The 16,870-nt window shown below is 58.3% G+C and overlaps 2 protein-coding genes across 5 annotated transcripts; one reads left to right on the forward strand and one right to left on the reverse strand.

Moving 5' to 3' along the window:
• The first annotated feature begins 307 nt into the window (after positions 1–307).
• On the forward strand, positions 308–10,702 carry ZNF646 (zinc finger protein 646). 4 transcript variants are annotated; one of them, XM_012469974.2, is made up of 3 exons: positions 308–520; positions 2,761–8,216; positions 9,461–10,702. In XM_012469974.2, the coding sequence occupies exons 2-3, from the start codon at positions 2,840–2,842 to the stop codon at positions 9,580–9,582; spliced, it is 5,499 nt and encodes a 1,832-aa protein (XP_012325397.1). In that variant the 5' UTR covers positions 308–520; positions 2,761–2,839; the 3' UTR covers positions 9,583–10,702. The 4 variants fall into 4 exon arrangements, with proteins under 4 accessions (XP_012325397.1, XP_012325396.1, XP_012325395.1 ...); XM_012469973.3 differs by lacking the exon at positions 308–520 and adding an exon at positions 1,228–1,263; XM_012469972.3 differs by lacking the exon at positions 308–520 and adding an exon at positions 1,244–1,304.
• Positions 10,330–16,819, reverse strand: PRSS53 (serine protease 53). The gene is made up of 10 exons (XM_012469978.2): positions 15,199–16,819; positions 14,275–14,295; positions 14,006–14,168; positions 13,106–13,371; positions 12,829–12,983; positions 12,470–12,689; positions 11,613–11,763; positions 11,283–11,527; positions 11,061–11,206; positions 10,330–10,840 (listed from the first exon to the last, which is right to left on the reverse strand). The coding sequence occupies exons 1-10, from the start codon at positions 15,254–15,256 to the stop codon at positions 10,544–10,546; spliced, it is 1,722 nt and encodes a 573-aa protein (XP_012325401.1). The 5' UTR covers positions 15,257–16,819; the 3' UTR covers positions 10,330–10,543.
• Positions 16,820–16,870: the final 51 nt, after the last annotated feature.

Here is a 16,870-nt window from a genome sequence, read left to right on the forward strand (position 1 = left end):
AGCCGGCGGGTTCTAGGACCTACTGGGCCCGCAGAGCGTCCTGGGCCGCTCACCGCCCGCCCCGCCCGCGCTGCTAGTGCCGGGCCAACCCAGCCCGCTCTCGGCGCCCGCAGGGAAACTGAGACCAGCTCGGATCTCTGCCGCGCGGGAGCTGCCCCGGACCGTCGCGGCTTTCCGCCGGCGTTTCCTACCTGATGAGACTTGGGCTGCCTCCGTGGCGACGGCGCAGGCTCCTCGCACCGACGGAGCCCGGACCCTGCCAAAGAGGGGCCGGCGCTAGGACCCAGCGGGGGGTGAGGAGGCGGGGCCGGTGGCCCAGCGAGCGGAAGTGAGGGACCGTCCCCAGCTAGGAAGGAAGGGAAAGTTCCTCTGGAACCTCCAGTCTATGGCGGCGGAGAAGCATCTTGCAAGAGATCTCCGTGGGTGCTGAGGCAAGGGGACGCCGGATAGGCTGACGGTATACGCCGGCCTGGTACTAGTCTGGGGCCAGGTCACTCGCAATGTCTTCAAGAACCAGAAGGTGGGAAGACCAAAAGGCCACGCTCAAGCTCTGCAGAACATAAGTCCACTTATATTCCAGAATATTTCCTTTAATAGCAAGGAGTGGATTTCATGAAGCTTTCCCCATCTGCCTTGGGAAAGGTCTTCCAGGGAGCCCCACAAAAGTGTCACCAAAGTACTGTGGCCAGGGCTGCAGAATCTTTTTCTTCCTCTTCTGCGCCTATTCAATATGCACCGGAACGATTCTAGGAGCTCTTGCCGGAAGTGTGGCTAACGTAGCGCGCAAAGACACCGCTCTGTGACCTACGTGGGCGGAGTCAGCCGTGCAGAGCTAGAACATAGCTCCGGAAATGTGTCTGCGTAAAACGGCGGCTTGGAGGCGGGACAGTAGGGCTCCCGAAGCGGAAGTTTCGCGGGGAAGCTTTTGCACCTAAGGACACTTCCTGTTTCCTAGTAACAATAGGAAGTGTCCGCAGAGCTGGGGGTAGACTCCTGGCTTGTGTCAGCTGCGCCCTCTTTTCTCTACCTCCTTCCTCTTCCCCCCTTCTCCTTTCCCTCTTTCCCTCCCTTCCCGCCTCCCGGCAGCCCTGGCTGAGTGTGCGTGTGTGGGAGCGCGAGAGCCCCCCACCCAGCCCCCGACAGCCACCCCTTGGGGCGCGCGGCTGCAGTTAGGGTAAGGGTCCCAGTGCGCAGGCGCGCTCCCGTTCGCGGTCCCCAACGGACGCGCCCGCGGCGGGAAGGAGCGGGGGCCGCCGGTGCGAGGTAGGCGTCCTGAGAGGAAATTGGCAGAGGAGATGAGTGAGGTCAGAGGACTTCATTGGTGGTTGACTAGGGGAGGGGACTTTTGAGCAAAGGGGCTTTGTGAGGTGAGAATTCGGGAGGCAGGTTAAGTGAAGGGGTTTAGGGTCGGAGACAGTTGTATTGGGGTCCCACGGGAAGAAGAGTCAGAGTTAGAGAAGGACAAGAGGACGTACGAGGCATAAGAGAGCAAGGGCTTTGGGATGAAGACGGCCTCAGTTAGTGGATTTGCGCTTATGTGAACTAGGATAGCAGACATTGCAGTGTGTTTTGAGGATTGAGTAACACAATGAATATACTTAGCACAGTGCCTGGCACATGGTACTATAATACTCTGCATGAGTTGCTGTCGTCAGTATTGACAGAGGAGGCAGAAGATAAAAATAAGAAAGATTGGTGAGGGTAAGATCAAGAGGCATGGGAGAGAAAAGGGAGGCGATGAAGTGACATTCCAACCTCATATTGACGTTATTCCCAAGATGGAAGATAGTTTGGGTTCAAGGGAAGTAGATAAAGGAAGTAGCTAAGAGAGTCTTGGGGTTTTTTTTTTTTGTTTTTCTTTTTTGAGATGGGGTCTTGCTTTGTCACCCAGGCTGGAGTGCAGTGGCATGATCTCAGCTCACTGCAACGTCTGCCTCCCAGGTTCAAGCAATTCTCCAGCCTCATCCCGAGTAGCTAGGATTACAGGCTCCCGCTACCATGCCTGGGTAATTTTTGTATTTTTCGTAGGGACAGGGTTTCAGCATGTTGGGCAGGCTGGTCTCGAACTCCTGACCTCAGGTGATCTGCCTGTGTCGGCCTCCCAAAGTGCTGGGATTACAGGCGTGGCCACTGCGCCTGGCCCAGCTAAGAGCCTTTTGGAAAAGAGACCTAGTGACACCGAAAGGACTCAGGGAAGTGGGCGAACAAGCCAGCCTTTTCTCTGAAGGAGGCCTCTAACCTCTCCTCACAGGTCCACAGCTGTTAACTGGAGGAAAGAAGCTGATTTTTCAGCGCTTCTCGGCTACTCTTGTTTAGCTGAGATTTGAAGGAGGAAGGTTTGGACTTCTGTTATTGAAAGGCTTAGAAAAGGTTCTGGTGTTCTTTTAAGATGTCACAAAATTTTTGTCTAAGGATTGTAGGGAGCCGAGGGTTAAAGGACAAGTAATGCCTTTTGAGTCTGGTCTGAAGAATGTGATAATAGGTCTGTGATCAGAAGTAGGTTGCATCCCTCTCCACTTTAATTTCCTTCGCTATACCTGTAGGGATAACTTAAGCCTAGGGGAGCTCCTATATTTAAGGAGCTTGTGCACGGGGAGGCCTTAAATGAGGGTGCCTGCAGATGGGATCTAGTAGAAAGCAAGTTCCTGGGCATGGATGCTTGGGGAACCTCTTGGTGACCTCAGGTAAACTTGTTGCTCGTAGAACCAAGAAACAAAGTTAATTCAGGCCCTCCTTTTGACTACTGCCCCCTCTTCCTAGGCCTCAGCCCCTCTACCAGAGGAAGGTGCTGCTACCTGTCTGCTCCTTCTGAACCTCCAGGTTGCTGCCACATTGCCCTATGGAGGACGCACCCCCTTCACTCAGCTGTTCCGACTGTCAGCGCCACTTTCCCAGCCTTGCAGAGCTGTCACGGCACCGAGAACTGCTCCATCCATCTCCCAACCAGGACTGTGAGGAGGCTGACAGCATCCCTCGGCCCTACCGCTGTCAGCAGTGTGGGCGGGGCTACCGTCACCCTGGGAGCCTGGTCAACCATCGTCGGACCCATGAGACTGGCCTTTTCCCCTGTACCACCTGTGGCAAGGACTTCACCAATCCCATGGCTCTCAAGAGCCACATGAGGACTCATGCTCCTGAGGGTCGCCGCAGGCACAGGCCCCCACGCCCCAAGGAAGCCACTCCACGCCTCCAGCGTGAGACGGTGTCCACTGACACCTGGGGCCAAAGGCTTGGCTCTGGTGAAGGCTGGGAAAACCAGACAAAACATACCGAAGAGACACCTGACTGTGAATCTGTACCTGACCCCAGGGCAGCTTCAGGTACTTGGGAAGATCTACCCACCAGACAAAGAGAAGGCTGGGCAGGCCAGCCAGGTCCTGAGGATGGTACAGACGGCTGGGGGCCCTCCACCAACTCTGCCATGGCCCCTCCCCTCCCCACCCCAGCCAGCAGCCTCCTTAGCAACTTGGAACAGTATCTGGCTGAATCAGTAGTGAACTTCACAGGGGGCCAGGAGCCTAGCCAGTCCCCTCCTGTCGAGGAGGAGCGGCGGTACAAATGTAGTCAGTGTGGCAAGACCTACAAGCACGCTGGGAGCCTCACCAACCACCGCCAGAGCCACACGCTGGGCGTCTACCCATGTGCCATCTGCTTCAAGGAGTTCTCTAACCTCATGGCTCTGAAGAACCACTCTAGACTCCATGCCCAGTATCGGCCTTACCACTGTCCCCACTGCCCCCGTGCCTTCCGGCTCCCCCGTGAGCTGCTGGAACACCAGCAGTCCCATGAGGGTGAAAGGCAGGAGCCGCCCTGGGAGGAGAAAGGGATGCCCACCACCAATGGGCACACAGACGAGAGCAGCCAGGACCAGCTGCCCAGTGCACAGATGCTGAATGGCTCTACAGAGCTCAGCACCTCTGGGGAGCTGGAGGACAGTGGCCTGGAGGAATACCGGCCTTTCCGCTGTGGGGACTGTGGCCGTACTTACCGCCATGCTGGGAGCCTCATCAACCATCGAAAGAGCCACCAGACAGGTGTCTACCCCTGCTCACTCTGTTCTAAGCAGCTGTTCAATGCGGCTGCCCTCAAAAACCACGTGCGGGCTCATCACAGGCCCCGGCAGGGAGTTGGGGAAAATGGGCAGCCATCAGTGCCGCCAGCTCCCCATCTGCTGGCCGAGGCCACCCACAAAGAGGAAGAGGACCCCACCACCACCCTGGACCATCGGCCCTATAAGTGCAGTGAGTGTGGTCGTGCTTACCGCCACCGGGGGAGCCTGGTGAACCATCGCCACAGCCATCGGACTGGGGAGTACCAGTGTTCTCTCTGTCCCCGCAAGTACCCCAATCTCATGGCCCTGCGCAACCATGTGCGAGTACATTGCAAGGCTGCTCGCCGAAGTGCAGACCCTGGGGCCGAGGGTGCCCCCAGCCACCTCAAGGTGGAACTCCCACCTGACCCAGTGGAGGCAGAGGCAGCTCCACACACAGATCAGGGGGACGTGTGCAAACATGAAGAGGAGGCCACGGATATCACCCCAGCAGCAGTCAGGACAGCAGCACAGATCTGTAATGTCTGTGGGCTGCTCTTTGAAGACCCTGAGAGCCTTGAACGTCATGGCCTGACTCATGGGGTAGGGGAAAAGGAAAATAGCAGGACAGAGACCACGGTGTCGCCTCCTCGGGCCTTTGCCTGCCGAGACTGTGGAAAGAGCTATCGCCACTCGGGCAGCCTTATCAACCACAGGCAGACTCACCAGACAGGGGACTTCAGTTGCGGGGCCTGTGCCAAGCACTTCCACACCATGGCAGCCATGAAGAACCACTTGCGCCGCCATAGTCGGCGGCGGAGCAGGCGGCATCGGAAGCGGGCTGGTGGTGCCAGTGGTGGAAGAGAAGCCAAACTCCCGGCAGCGGGGAGCTGGACCCAGGAGCTGGAAGACAATGAAGGCCTGGACTCTCCCCAAGACCCTTCAGGGGAAAGTTCTCATGGGGCTGAAGGCAACCTGGAAAGTGATGGGGATTGTTTGCTGGCTGAATCTGAAGGGGACAAATGTGGGCTTGAGAGGGATGAGACCCATTTCCAGGGTGATAAAGAGAGCAGAGGCACTGGGGAAGGGCTGGAAAGGAAGGATGCCAGTTTCCTTGACAACTTGGACATCCCAGGAGGTGAGGAAGGTGGTGGGACTCACTTCTGCGATGGCCTCACTGGGGTAGATGAAGACCAGAAGCCAGCCACTGGCCAGCCCAACTCCTCTTCCCACTCTGCCGATGCTGTCACTGGCTGGGAGGCTGAGGCTGCTCACACATGCTCTGACTGTGGGCATTCTTTCCCCCATGCCACTGGCCTGCTGAGCCACAGGCCCTGCCACCCACCCGGCATCTATCAGTGCTCCCTCTGCCCGAAGGAGTTTGACTCTCTGCCTGCCCTCCGCAGCCATTTTCAGAACCACGGGCCTGGGGAGGCGACCTCAGCACAGCCTTTCCTCTGCTGCCTCTGTGGCATGATCTTCCCTGGGCGTGCTGGCTACAGGCTTCACCGGCGCCAGGCCCATAGCTCCTCCGGCATGACTGAGGGCTCAGAGGAGGAGGGAGAAGAGGAAGGAGCAGCAGAGGCAGCCCCTGCCCGCAGCCCGCCACTGCAGCTCTCGGAAGCAGAGCTGCTGAATCAGCTGCAGCGGGAGGTGGAAGCGCTGGACGGTGCAGGGTATGGGCACATCTGTGGCTGCTGCGGTCAGACCTACGATGACCTGGGGAGCCTGGAGCGCCACCACCAAAGTCAGAGTTCTGGGACTACAGTAGACAAGGCTCCTAGCCCCTTGGGAGCGGCAGGTGGTGCCACAGAGATGGTTGTGGATAGTGTCTTGGAGGACATGGTGACTTCTGTCTCTGGAGAGGGTGGAGATGCCAAGTCTGAAGAGGGAGCAGGCACCCCCTTGGGAGACAGCCTTTGCATGCAGAGTGGGGAAAATTTGCTGGAGGTTCAGCCCCGCCCCTTTCGCTGCAACCAGTGTGGCAAGACCTATCGGCATGGGGGCAGCCTGGTGAACCACCGCAAGATCCACCAGACCGGAGACTTTCTCTGCCCTGTCTGCTCCCGCTGCTACCCCAACCTGGCTGCCTACCGTAATCATCTGCGGAACCACCCTCGCTGCAAAGGCTCTGAGCCCCAGGTTGGGTCCATCCCAGAGGCAGGAGGCAGCAGTGAGCCCCAGGTTGGGCCCATTCCAGAGGCGGGAGGTGGCACTGAGCCCCAGCACATGGCAGAGGAGGGGCTGGGGCAGGCAGAAGTCGAGAAGCTCCAGGAAGAACTTAAAGTGGAGCCCCTGGAGGAAGTGGCGAGGGTGAAAGAAGAGGTGTGGGAGGAGACCACTGTAAAGGGGGAGCAGATAGAGCCCAGGCTGGAGACTGCCGAGAAGGGCTGTCAGACTGAGGCCAGCTCTGAGCGGCCCTTCAGCTGTGAGGTGTGTGGCCGTTCCTACAAGCATGCTGGCAGCCTCATCAACCACCGGCAGAGCCACCAGACTGGCCACTTCGGCTGTCAGGCCTGTTCTAAGGGCTTCTCAAACCTCATGTCCCTCAAGAACCACCGGCGTATCCATGCAGATCCCCGACGTTTCCGCTGCAGTGAGTGTGGGAAGGCCTTCCGCTTGCGGAAACAGCTGGCCAGCCACCATCGGGTTCACATGGAGCGGCGTGGGGGTGGTGGCACCCGAAAGCCGACTCGGGAAGATCGGCCCTTCCGCTGTGGGCAGTGCGGGCGGACCTATCGCCACGCTGGCAGCCTCCTGAACCACCGGCGCAGCCACGAGACAGGCCAGTACAGCTGCCCCACCTGCCCCAAGACCTACTCCAACCGCATGGCTCTGAAGGACCATCAGAGGCTGCACTCAGAGAATCGGCGGCGGCGGATGGGACGGTCCAGGCGCTCAGCTGTGCGTTGCGCCCTCTGTGGCCGCGGCTTCCCTGGCCGGGGATCTTTGGAGCGGCACTTGCGGGAGCATGAGAAGGAGACGGAAGGGGAGCCAGCTAATGGCCAGGGAGGCCCAGTTGGCACAGTGGGCAGTGAGGTGAGCCTGACTGGTGACCCAGGACTAGAGGCCCGATTGGGTGGTACTGAGCTAGTACCCCAGCTGGAGGATGGAGTCCCAAGACCAGGGGAGTGCAGTCAGAGCCCCCTCAGGGCAGCAGGCTCAGAAGCCCCAGAGTCACTGTCCTGGGGCACAGAGAAGGCAGGTGGGTGGCCAGGAGGTGGGGGACTGGGGAATCACAGTGGAGGCTGGGTTCCACAGTTGTTGACCAGGCCAGAGGAGCCAGAGAACAGTGTTCCCAGGAGTCCTTGCCATGGTGACCGCCAGCTCAATGGACCTAGTCTGAGTCACATGGATAGCTGGAACAACAGCTCTCAGCTACAGCCAGGGAGCCACTCCTTCTCTTGCAGCCAGTGTGGCAAGACTTACTGCCAGTCTGGCGGCCTCTTGAACCACAACACCCACAAGACAGACCGACACTATTGCCTACTCTGCTCCAAGGAGTTCTTGAATCCTGTGGCCACTAAGAGCCACAGTCACAACCACATAGATGCCCAGACCTCTGCCTGCCCTGACTGTGGCAAGGCCTTTGAATCCTACCACGAACTGGCCAGCCACCTGCAGGCTCATGCCCGGGGCCACAGCCAGGTGCCAGCCCAAATGGAGGAAGCCAACGATCCCAAAGCAGGGACTTGGGAGGACGAGGTGGGCCTCCCTGGTCAAGGGAAAGCCCGGGAGCCCCCATCAGAAACCCCCAGAGACCCAGGAGAGAGTGCAGAGAGAGCCAGGGGAGGACAAGCAGTGACGTCCACGGCAGCTGAGGACAAGGAGCGGCCCTTCCGCTGTGCCCAGTGTGGGCGCTCCTACCGCCATGCTGGCAGCCTGCTGAACCACCAGAAGGCCCACACCACAGGGCTATACCCCTGCTCCCTTTGCCCCAAACTTCTCCCCAACCTGCTGTCTCTTAAGAACCACAGCAGGACCCACACGGACCCCAAGCGCCACTGCTGCAGCATCTGTGGCAAGGCCTTCCGGACAGCTGCCCGGCTGGAGGGCCATGGGCGGGTCCACGCACCCCGGGAGGGGCCTTTTACCTGCCCCCATTGTCCCCGCCACTTCCGCCGTCGAATCAGCTTCATGCAGCACCAGCAGCAGCACCAGGAGGAGTGGACAGTGGCCGGCTCTGGTACGGGGGCATGAAGGGCTTGGGTGGAGGACTGAAGGGTCCCAGGAGGAGGTGGGCACATGGTGGAGGGTGAAATCCAGCCCCAAAGCAGATGGGGGAGCAAGGAGTGAGAGGAAGGAGTCCCGGGGATTCTAAAAGGTGGATGGGGGCTTGGCTATGGGGTGAGTGAACTAGTTTGAGAATATGCTGAACTGAGCACCCCCAGGTCAGGTGTAACAAATAGCAGGGTGGGTTGGCAGTGCATGGGGGCATGGTTGGGCCAAGGCTGCTGCTGGGCTCCACCATTACACTGTAGCCAGAGAGGAATGGTCTTTGTGTTTGGGGGAAGGTCACTGGGTACCCCCTGGCTGCTGCATCTGGAAACCCTCCTGAGTCAGCCAGTAATGATTTCCAGAGAAAAAGAGGAAGCCATTGGTTTGGTCTAGGTTCCGTTCTTTCCTAGAGCAGGCCGGGTGCCAGGGAACGAGGGATGGGGCACGGGCTTCATGGCTCCCCTGCTGACTTGGCCATGGAAACTGGGTCACTGGTTGGCACCCTACTCCCTGTTCCTCTTTCTCTGTGCCTTGTCTTTGCTGCTCCTCTCTTCTTGGAAACTAGACCTCTGGTCCTTCCCTGTCAGTGTTGTTCCATTGCTTCTCTAACCTTTATTCAGCCCCTTTTCCCTCTGCTGCCAACGTCTTTTCAGGATCCAACCAAACCACCTTTTCCACCTGTGCACCCCGACACCCTCTGCACGCCTTTAACTGGAGGACTGAGTCACAGATAATTGTTTCCTTGAAGTTCAGGCCCAGCTGCAGCAACAACAGTCATTAGCCCATGTCACATCCCTGATCAGAGAGCATCTCCGTGGGGAATCACCTCCACCCAGCAATGCTGCAGGCTGTGGCTGCTGGGGAGTGGGGCGGCCCTCTCCCTCCTCTAGTAGAGGCGAACCCGTTCCATCTAGTGGTCCCCGAGGGTGGGTGGCCCTGAGATGGTGGGCCCTTGTCATAGTGGAGGGTGGGTGGGAGTCACCTGAGAGCTGAAGGAGTGGCTTTAAGGATAGAAGATTTCTCATGACCTCAAGGGATATGAGCGAGAAGCCAGTTCACCAGGGCTAGGAAAATAATTAGGAGGCCTAGAATCCCTGTTCTTATCTGGGCCTCTGGGGCCAGGGGTGGGGGAATGGCCTGCAGGGCTGGGAGACGGGTATTTGCTGTGTGGGGTCTGCCCCTCAGTCGGTGACCTCCTTTCTCTCTCCCCAGGAGCCCCAGTGGCACCAGCGACGGGTAGAGGGGACTTGTCATTGCCCCCTCCACCCAACCCCGCCGCCCCACTCCTGGACCCTTCACCCCAGTGGCCTGCAGACCTCAGCTTCTCCCTCTGAACTTCAAGTCTCCAAAGATCAGAATCTGGGGGAGGGGGCACGTGCAGGGAGGGGCTTGATCTCCACGTTTTCTCAGGAGTAGTTTGGGCATCCCCATCTCTTCTCCTCTCCCCTTTCGAAGAGGACCTAGATCTGGCTTCTTTCTCAAGGAGGGGTGGGGTGTTCCTTGCATCCCTGTCCTTGAAGGACCTCCTTCCCTCAGCCTTGTCACCGTGCTCTTCCCAGTGCCAGCCTCTGCTGAGATGCCGGGCCACCCTCACCAGCCAGATTGCAACACAAGGGAGAGGCTGATGCAGAGCCCCACAGGTGGGAAAGTTGCCTGTGGAAGGGAGCCTTTTGCTACAATTTGTAACTTATTTTCTAAAGTCTATTTTGTAACAATTTATTTAAGTTTAAAAAAAGGAAAATTGCTGCCCCCGGAAAAAAAGAAATTTTCAAAACACGTGACTGGCGTGATTGTATCTGAGAGGGTGAAGGAGGAGGAAAGCTGGGAAGCCTGCCTCAGAGCAGAGCTGGGCACGGGAGTGTCCACAGACACCCCTGTCCTGCAGGGTGGGGAGTTGGCACCTGTGGTCCCAGGCACGTTCTTTCTCACAGCTGCTGGGCTTCTGGGCCTGCCCTGTGCCTGGAATCATACATGGCGGGGTAGGGAGGGCAGAGGCAGTGATGCCAGTTCCCTCCCTATGCTCTCTCATCCTCAGAACGGCCAGGTCCCTTGTCAGCAGCTGGCTGGTTGGCCTGTGGGGAAGGAAGGAGGGTGGGGTTGTCCTCATCCTCATGGCTTTGCTCCCTTGCTCCCCGTTCCTCAAAGGAACAGGGTCTGTCTTGGCCGCCATGACAGATGAGAATACTGAGGCTAAAGCGGTTGAGTGGCCTGCTCCAAGTCACATGATGACAAAGAACCGGAGTGAATCAAATGGGTCTGCCTGTTGCTCCACCCACCCAGGGCAGCTAGAGTGGGTCAGAATGGCACGCCCCCTTGCTGGAGAGAGAAGGGTTCTGGAGAGACGGGGTTTGGCAGGAGGCCCCAGGGCCACATACTCATGTTGGCCGGGCAGCTTCCAGTCTCAGTCTTGGGCTCTGGCTCCTCGGCGAAGTAGACCTGCCAGTCCAAACTGCTGACCCAGTCCTCGTAGGCAGGGAGCGCAGTGAAGACTGCTGGCCTGGCGGGGCCTTGGCAAGCATCTCCGAAGCTGTGCAGCCCGGCCAGGAACCATGTGCCCCTCACCTCATGCACCAGTGGTGCCCCAGACAGGCCCTGTCAGGTCAGGTGACACTGGATGACTAATTATAGGCAGCTGTGCAGGACGGCAGAGGGGGGCTAGGGAGGCTCTGGCTATTTGGGGGCTAATTGGCAAAAAGGCCTAGTTACATGTGGGAGGCAGGGCCAGAGGCCAAGCCTGGAAAGTCTCTTCTTGAGAATAGGGGTGGTGGGATGCCAGAGGCCTATTGGGCAAGGCGTTGGGGCCTGGGCTCACCTCACAGCTGGGCAGCTCACCCACAGCACTGGTACACACCATCCCCGGCAGAATGGGGCTGCCATCTCCCCCAGGAGCTGCATGCAGCCGGCTGCAGGCCCTAGGCCCCAGGAGGGTTACGGGCACTGTCTGGGGGTAGCTGATGTCTGTGGAGCAAGGGAAAGCTGTCTGCCCCAGCCTGCAGGCGGAATGGACAGTGGCCCTGGTCCTGCACTCACCTACCTGCTTCTGGGCGGGCCCGTCCCAGGACCCAGCCACGCTCCCCATCAGGCAGGTGGTGGTCGGCATAGGGCAGGCAGAGAGGCCGCAGGCTGGCACCCAGTGTCACAGGCTGGGCCAGCAGCAGGAGGGCCACATCATGGCCCCCCTCAGGATGGGTGTAGGCCCCGTGCAGGGTGAGCTGCTTCAGGCCCCATTCCTCTGGTCCGGTCCCCAGCCCTACACTCCATTCCTCTGGGGCCTGGCGCCTGTGTAGAGGCAGCGTGGATGGCACTGGGTAACAGGGCTGCCAGCAGGGGCAGGGGGCATACCAGAGAGGGACCCAGGACGCACCCGATGAAGCAGTGGGCAGCAGTCAGCACCACCTCCTCCGACACCAGGGCTCCGCCACAGGCCAGCTGCCCCTGGTGCATCAGCCTGGCATCCCAGGGCCATGGGGAGGGTACTCCTGCCTGGGGACCTGCTGTCCTCAAGGATCCGCAGGCTGAAACAGATGAGTGCCTCATCTGACTTCTTGCTAAGTGCGTCCCACTTCCTGTCAAATCCTCACAATATCCTTTGAAGCTGAATTTTGTTCACCTCATTACTGAAGGTAACCAAAGTTCCAGAGAGGTTAAGCGACTTCCTCCCTCTTTAACTACGAGCAAGTGGCAGACTTGGGATTCACAAGCCAGGGCCTGAGCTTTTAGCCCTGCCGGTCTGATGGGACCCCGTCCCGGCCTCGTCAGAATGCCCCTACTTGTCACACTCCCCTGCCCCACCTGTCTGTACCCTCCAGGCTGGGCCTGGCTCCCATATTCCTGGCTCATTAGTGTATCTCTTAAGACATAATATCCATCCCAGGAATTATTTTGCATTCAATTTGCATGCCAGTCACTTAATGCCGGAATTCTGACTGGAAGCCCTATCCTGTGCAGGCTTGCTGGGTCCCTGCTGGAAGCTTGCCACTCCCCCAAAAACCCCAGTAAGGTCTCAGAGATTCCTCTTCTCACCTGAACTCCAAACCTGTAGAGTTCCAAAGCGCCTGTGCCTCTCAGCCCTAATGGGGCTGTTCCATCCCGGGGGATGAAAGAGGTCTTAGAAGCCCCTAATCAGGCTCGGTGATGTGGATGCCTGTGCTGGTTCTTTAGTCCTAACTGAGGTTTGCTTCACAGTGGCTTCTACCCACTCCCAACATGCCCCGCTCGTACCTACACAGCTGTCCTCATCACTTATCTCCGGGGTCTCTGGGTTCTGGGGCAGGAAGGCCACCCCCTGAGCTTGAGCCTGCAGCCAGGAACTGTGAGCAGCCATGTTGGTCAACAGCACGGGAGCGTCCTCCTGGGCACATCTTGATGCAAAGCTGATGATGCCAGCCTGAACCCAGTGTCCATCGGGCTCGAGGCACAGCACAGGGCCCCCAGAATCTCCCTGGAGCCAGGCAACAGAGCCAAGGACAGATGCCTGAGCCAACTGTGGCAGACACCCTCTTGACTGCAGCCCTTTCCCCTAGCCCTGTGAGTCCAGAGCCCAGGCCCCTCCCCTTCTGTTCCTCTCCTCCCCATCAAACCTGACAGGGCCCCTGCACCCCAGGCTGGGGGCCCCCACACAGCATCCCAGGCCGGGCTGGGTTGGACAGGTGCCGCTGGTGCAGCTGGTTATAGATACAGTTACATGTGGGGCGGCTGATGAGACGCAGGCGCAGGTTCCGTAGGGTCCCAGGAGCTGGTGAAAGAGACAGGGCTAGGGCTGGAGTCTGGGAGACTGAAGTCAGAACAGTTGGGAGCCAAGACTGACCTTGGGCAAGCAGAGTGCCTCTCTGAGTTTCACTCTGGTCCAGCACTTACCATCACTGGTGTCCTGATCCCAGCCAGTGGCCCAGCAGGAGGCTCCAAAGGGGAAGCGATGGGAAGGCTGGGGCAGGCAGAGGGGTGTGTGGGTTGTGGGGCGGGCAAGCCGCAGCAGGGCCAGGTCTGAACCCTGGCTGTAGTGGTTATAGGCCCTGGGCAACTGCAGGGCAGCCACCCCCACCTCTTCGGCCCTGGGGCTGAGTCCCTCACGCTGCAGAGAACCCAGGACTACCGACCAGGAGTTCAGTTCTGTTGCTGCCGCCCTGGAAGGGGAAAGACAAGGTCCAGGCTGCTGAGTGCAAGAAGAGGCACTGACACCACGGGACATCCCACAGGTAGGTGGATGATAGCAGAGAGCAGTTCATCGCTTTCTCTTTTTGAGGTGGGATCTCATCCTGTTGCCCAGGCTGCAGTGCAGTGGCATGACCATGGCTCACGGGAAGCCTTGACCTCCCAGGCTCAAGTGATCCTCCCACCTCAGCCTCATGAGTAGCTGGGACTACAGGTGTGCACCACCATGCCTGGCTAATTTTATATTTTTTATAGAGACAGGGTCTCATTATGTTGCCCAGGCTAGTCTTGAACTCTTGGGCTCAAGTGATCCTCCTTTCTTGGCCTCCCAAAGTGCTAGGATTACAGGTGTAAGCCACTGTGCCCGGCCACAGTCTGTGACTTTAAGCTTACATCCTTCCCTTGCAACCTCAGTTTTCTCATTTGTAAAGGTTCTACCATGAAAGGTGGTTTTTACGATTAACAATATGTACCCAGTACATGGCAGAGTCTCAGTAAATAGTATTTTATTATTACTCTGGAGGCAGGGACTAGCCTTGTGGGGCTTGGGACAAATCGTCCACTCCCCAGAGCCAGAGATCCTGCCTGGCCCCAGCCATGACTTACTTTTCAAAGCAGTGGGCAGCAGTGAGGACCCAGGTATCTGCCACCAGGGAGCCGCTGCAGATGTGAACTCCCTGCCTCCTCACACTGGCCTGCCAGGGCCACTCGCCAGGAAATGTGTTGCCCTCCTGAGGCTCGGGGGGGCCGGGGCCACGCTGTCCACAGGCTGTGGAGAGCGATGGGTCACACTGACGGCAGATCCCTGTCCTGACCTCACCCCAGGTCCAACCCAGACCCAAGTAAGGCCCAGGCCTCGCGTCCCCAGACCTTACCATGCTGAGCAGCTTGAAGACCTGGAAAGAGAGAGACACAGGTGAGACGCAGGGACGCCAGGCCTGCCTAGCTTTGGGGAGGAGAGGGGATTGGCTGGGGGGCGGGCCCAGGGTCCTTGCCTGTGACTGTGATTACCTCACCAGCCCCTCCCAGAATGAAAATATTTATATGAGGTCAAGACAGCTTTTATTGGAACCTATTCAGCGTGCACACTCAGTAATTAATTCTCCTTCAGCTGTGCTCAGCACTCCAGGGCTTGGGGTTCAACCTGGGAGTAGGCCAGACCTCCTCCAGGCTTCAGAACCCCCAACTCCTGCCCCCACCACTGAGTCAGGGAGGTGGCCTCTGTGTGTGGAGAGCATTAGCTTAATTGTCCGCTCAGCAGCAGAGGCCTAAGAGGAAGGATTAGAGGCCTGCGTCATTTCCAAGGCGGGAGGGCCCCAAGAAATGGAGACTTACCTCATCCCTGCTCTAGAGACTCAGTCTTCCCCACCTTCCCAGAAACTGCCTGAGAACCCACCGGAGAGAGGGCCACTGCCTGCCACCCCTCACAGGCATACAGGCACATAGGCACCCCTGTGAGACAGCTGAGCCAGGCTGCCCAGAGGATGGATGAAAAGAAAGGGAAACAGGCCAGAGGCGCCCAGAGTTTGCCTGAGGTCATTGTGGAAGTCAAGGCAGAGATGGGCACAGGACACACACAGGCAGCACCACACACATAAGACCACAGGTCCTGTTGTTGCAAACTGTAGCCGGCCCGAGAAAACCTCACCTATGTAGACACAGGTGGCCACATACCCTGCCCCATAGAGTTCCACAGAGTTCCATCCCCACCGACAGACTGTCGCCCACAGGTCCCCCCACCAAGGAGCAGGGGCTGCTGGGGCAGAGGTGGCCCCTGAGCCCCCACACATGTAGCTCACCCTCCATGAGGACCATGGCACCCACGATGAGCAGCGCTGGGCCCCAGCTCCACTTCATGTTGCCCTGGGCCACTCTGCCGCCTGTGCTCTGCTCTCAGAGGCCACCTCGGTCTCCCTGGCTCCACCTCTGCTCCACCCCCCAGTTGGCTAGGAGTCAGCTATCTACTTGTCCTAGCCAGCAGTTCCTAGCTCTGGGGCTATGGCTGTGCGACCCTGGGCTCGTTAACCACCCCTCTCTGGGCCTCAGCTATGGAGCCAGACTGTCTGGGTTTAAATCTGTTTCCTTACTACTTAAGTAGCCTGGGAGAGAGAAACTCAGTTGTTGAATGGAAAACACCTTGATGATAGCCTGGCACAGGGTGAGCTCGCTCCCAGCATGAAAGCACCATCCTGGAAGTGAGGAGGGCACATGGGCAGCTCCTCCCGGTCCCCGATTTCCATGTCTACTCCCCTGCTTCTCTCCCAGCCGGGGCAGGTGGGTTTCACATGCCCCTCCCAGGTCTACTCAGAGACAGTGTGTGCAAGGCTGGGTGTTGAGGGGCCAGCGCCCACAGCCGCTTGCTGGCTGTGAGCCTTTGGCAAATCCCAGTACCTCCCTGGGCCTGCTGCCTTACCGGGAAACAGGGTGACAGCAGTGCCCACCTTCCTCACGGGCACTGGAGGACTCGGTCAGGCGGGAAGAACACTCGGGCGTGTGCCTCCTCTTCCCACTCCTAACTCAGGCTGGCCCAGACTGGTCCAGGACCCTGACCCCAAGACAAAGGCAGCTGTGGGTAGGGTTTAGCATATAGATGCTGGAGCCAGATGGACCAGTTGGATTCAAATCCTGAGAGCCTCCTGCTATGTGATCTCAGGCAAACAACTTAGCCTCTCTGTACCTGAGTTTCCTCATCAAGATAGGGATAATAATAGTACTCACCTCATAAATCACTGTAAAGATTAAATGAGTTTAACATGTTAACACAAATTGTTTTTTTTTGGAGATGTTCTTGCTTTGCTGCTCAGGCTAGAGTGCAGTGATCATGGCTTACAGCAGCCTCAACCTTCTGGGCTCAAGTGATTTTGCCAGCTTCTCGAATAGTTGGGACTACAGGTGCATACCACCATGCCCGGCTACTTTTATTTTTGTTTTGTAGAGACAGGGGTCTCACTGTTTTGCCCAGGCTGGTCTGGAACTCCTGGCCTCAAGTGATCCTCCTGCCTTGGCCTCCCAAAGTACAGGGATTTCAGGTGTGAGCCACTGCACGCAGCCAACACAAGTTCTTAAACAGTACTCGGCATGTAGGTAAGTGCTCAGGGCATATTAGGCAAAACAAAAACCTTCACAACCTGGCTCTGGCCTTCTGGGGCTACCAGGACTAGCTTGCGATGGTCGATAAGGCAGCTGGTGGGGTTAAGGTTAAACTCAAGGAAGAACTTCCCAGCAAGCATTCACAGAACCAGAAAGGCAGCCTACCCTTGCAGGTGTGTGCTCAGCCTTCCCAGGAGAGGAGGCCTGGCTCCTGTGGGCAGCAGAAACAAGCTGCCAGCCTGTTTCCTGGGGGTGGGGGCTGACGGCGCCCAGGCCTTGCTGACTTCACACACTGGAGATGAGACTACCCATAACCACCCTTCCCAGCAGGCCCTCCACTCTCCTTCTGACTCACCCTTCCCAGCTCCAGAAAAGGCCCAG

The sequence above is a fragment of the Aotus nancymaae genome, unplaced genomic scaffold (genome assembly GCF_030222135.1).
Source record: "Aotus nancymaae isolate 86718 unplaced genomic scaffold, 86718_ANA_hifiasm-v0.15.2.pri h1tg000049l, whole genome shotgun sequence".
NCBI classification, from domain to species: Eukaryota; Metazoa; Chordata; class Mammalia; order Primates; family Aotidae; genus Aotus; species Aotus nancymaae.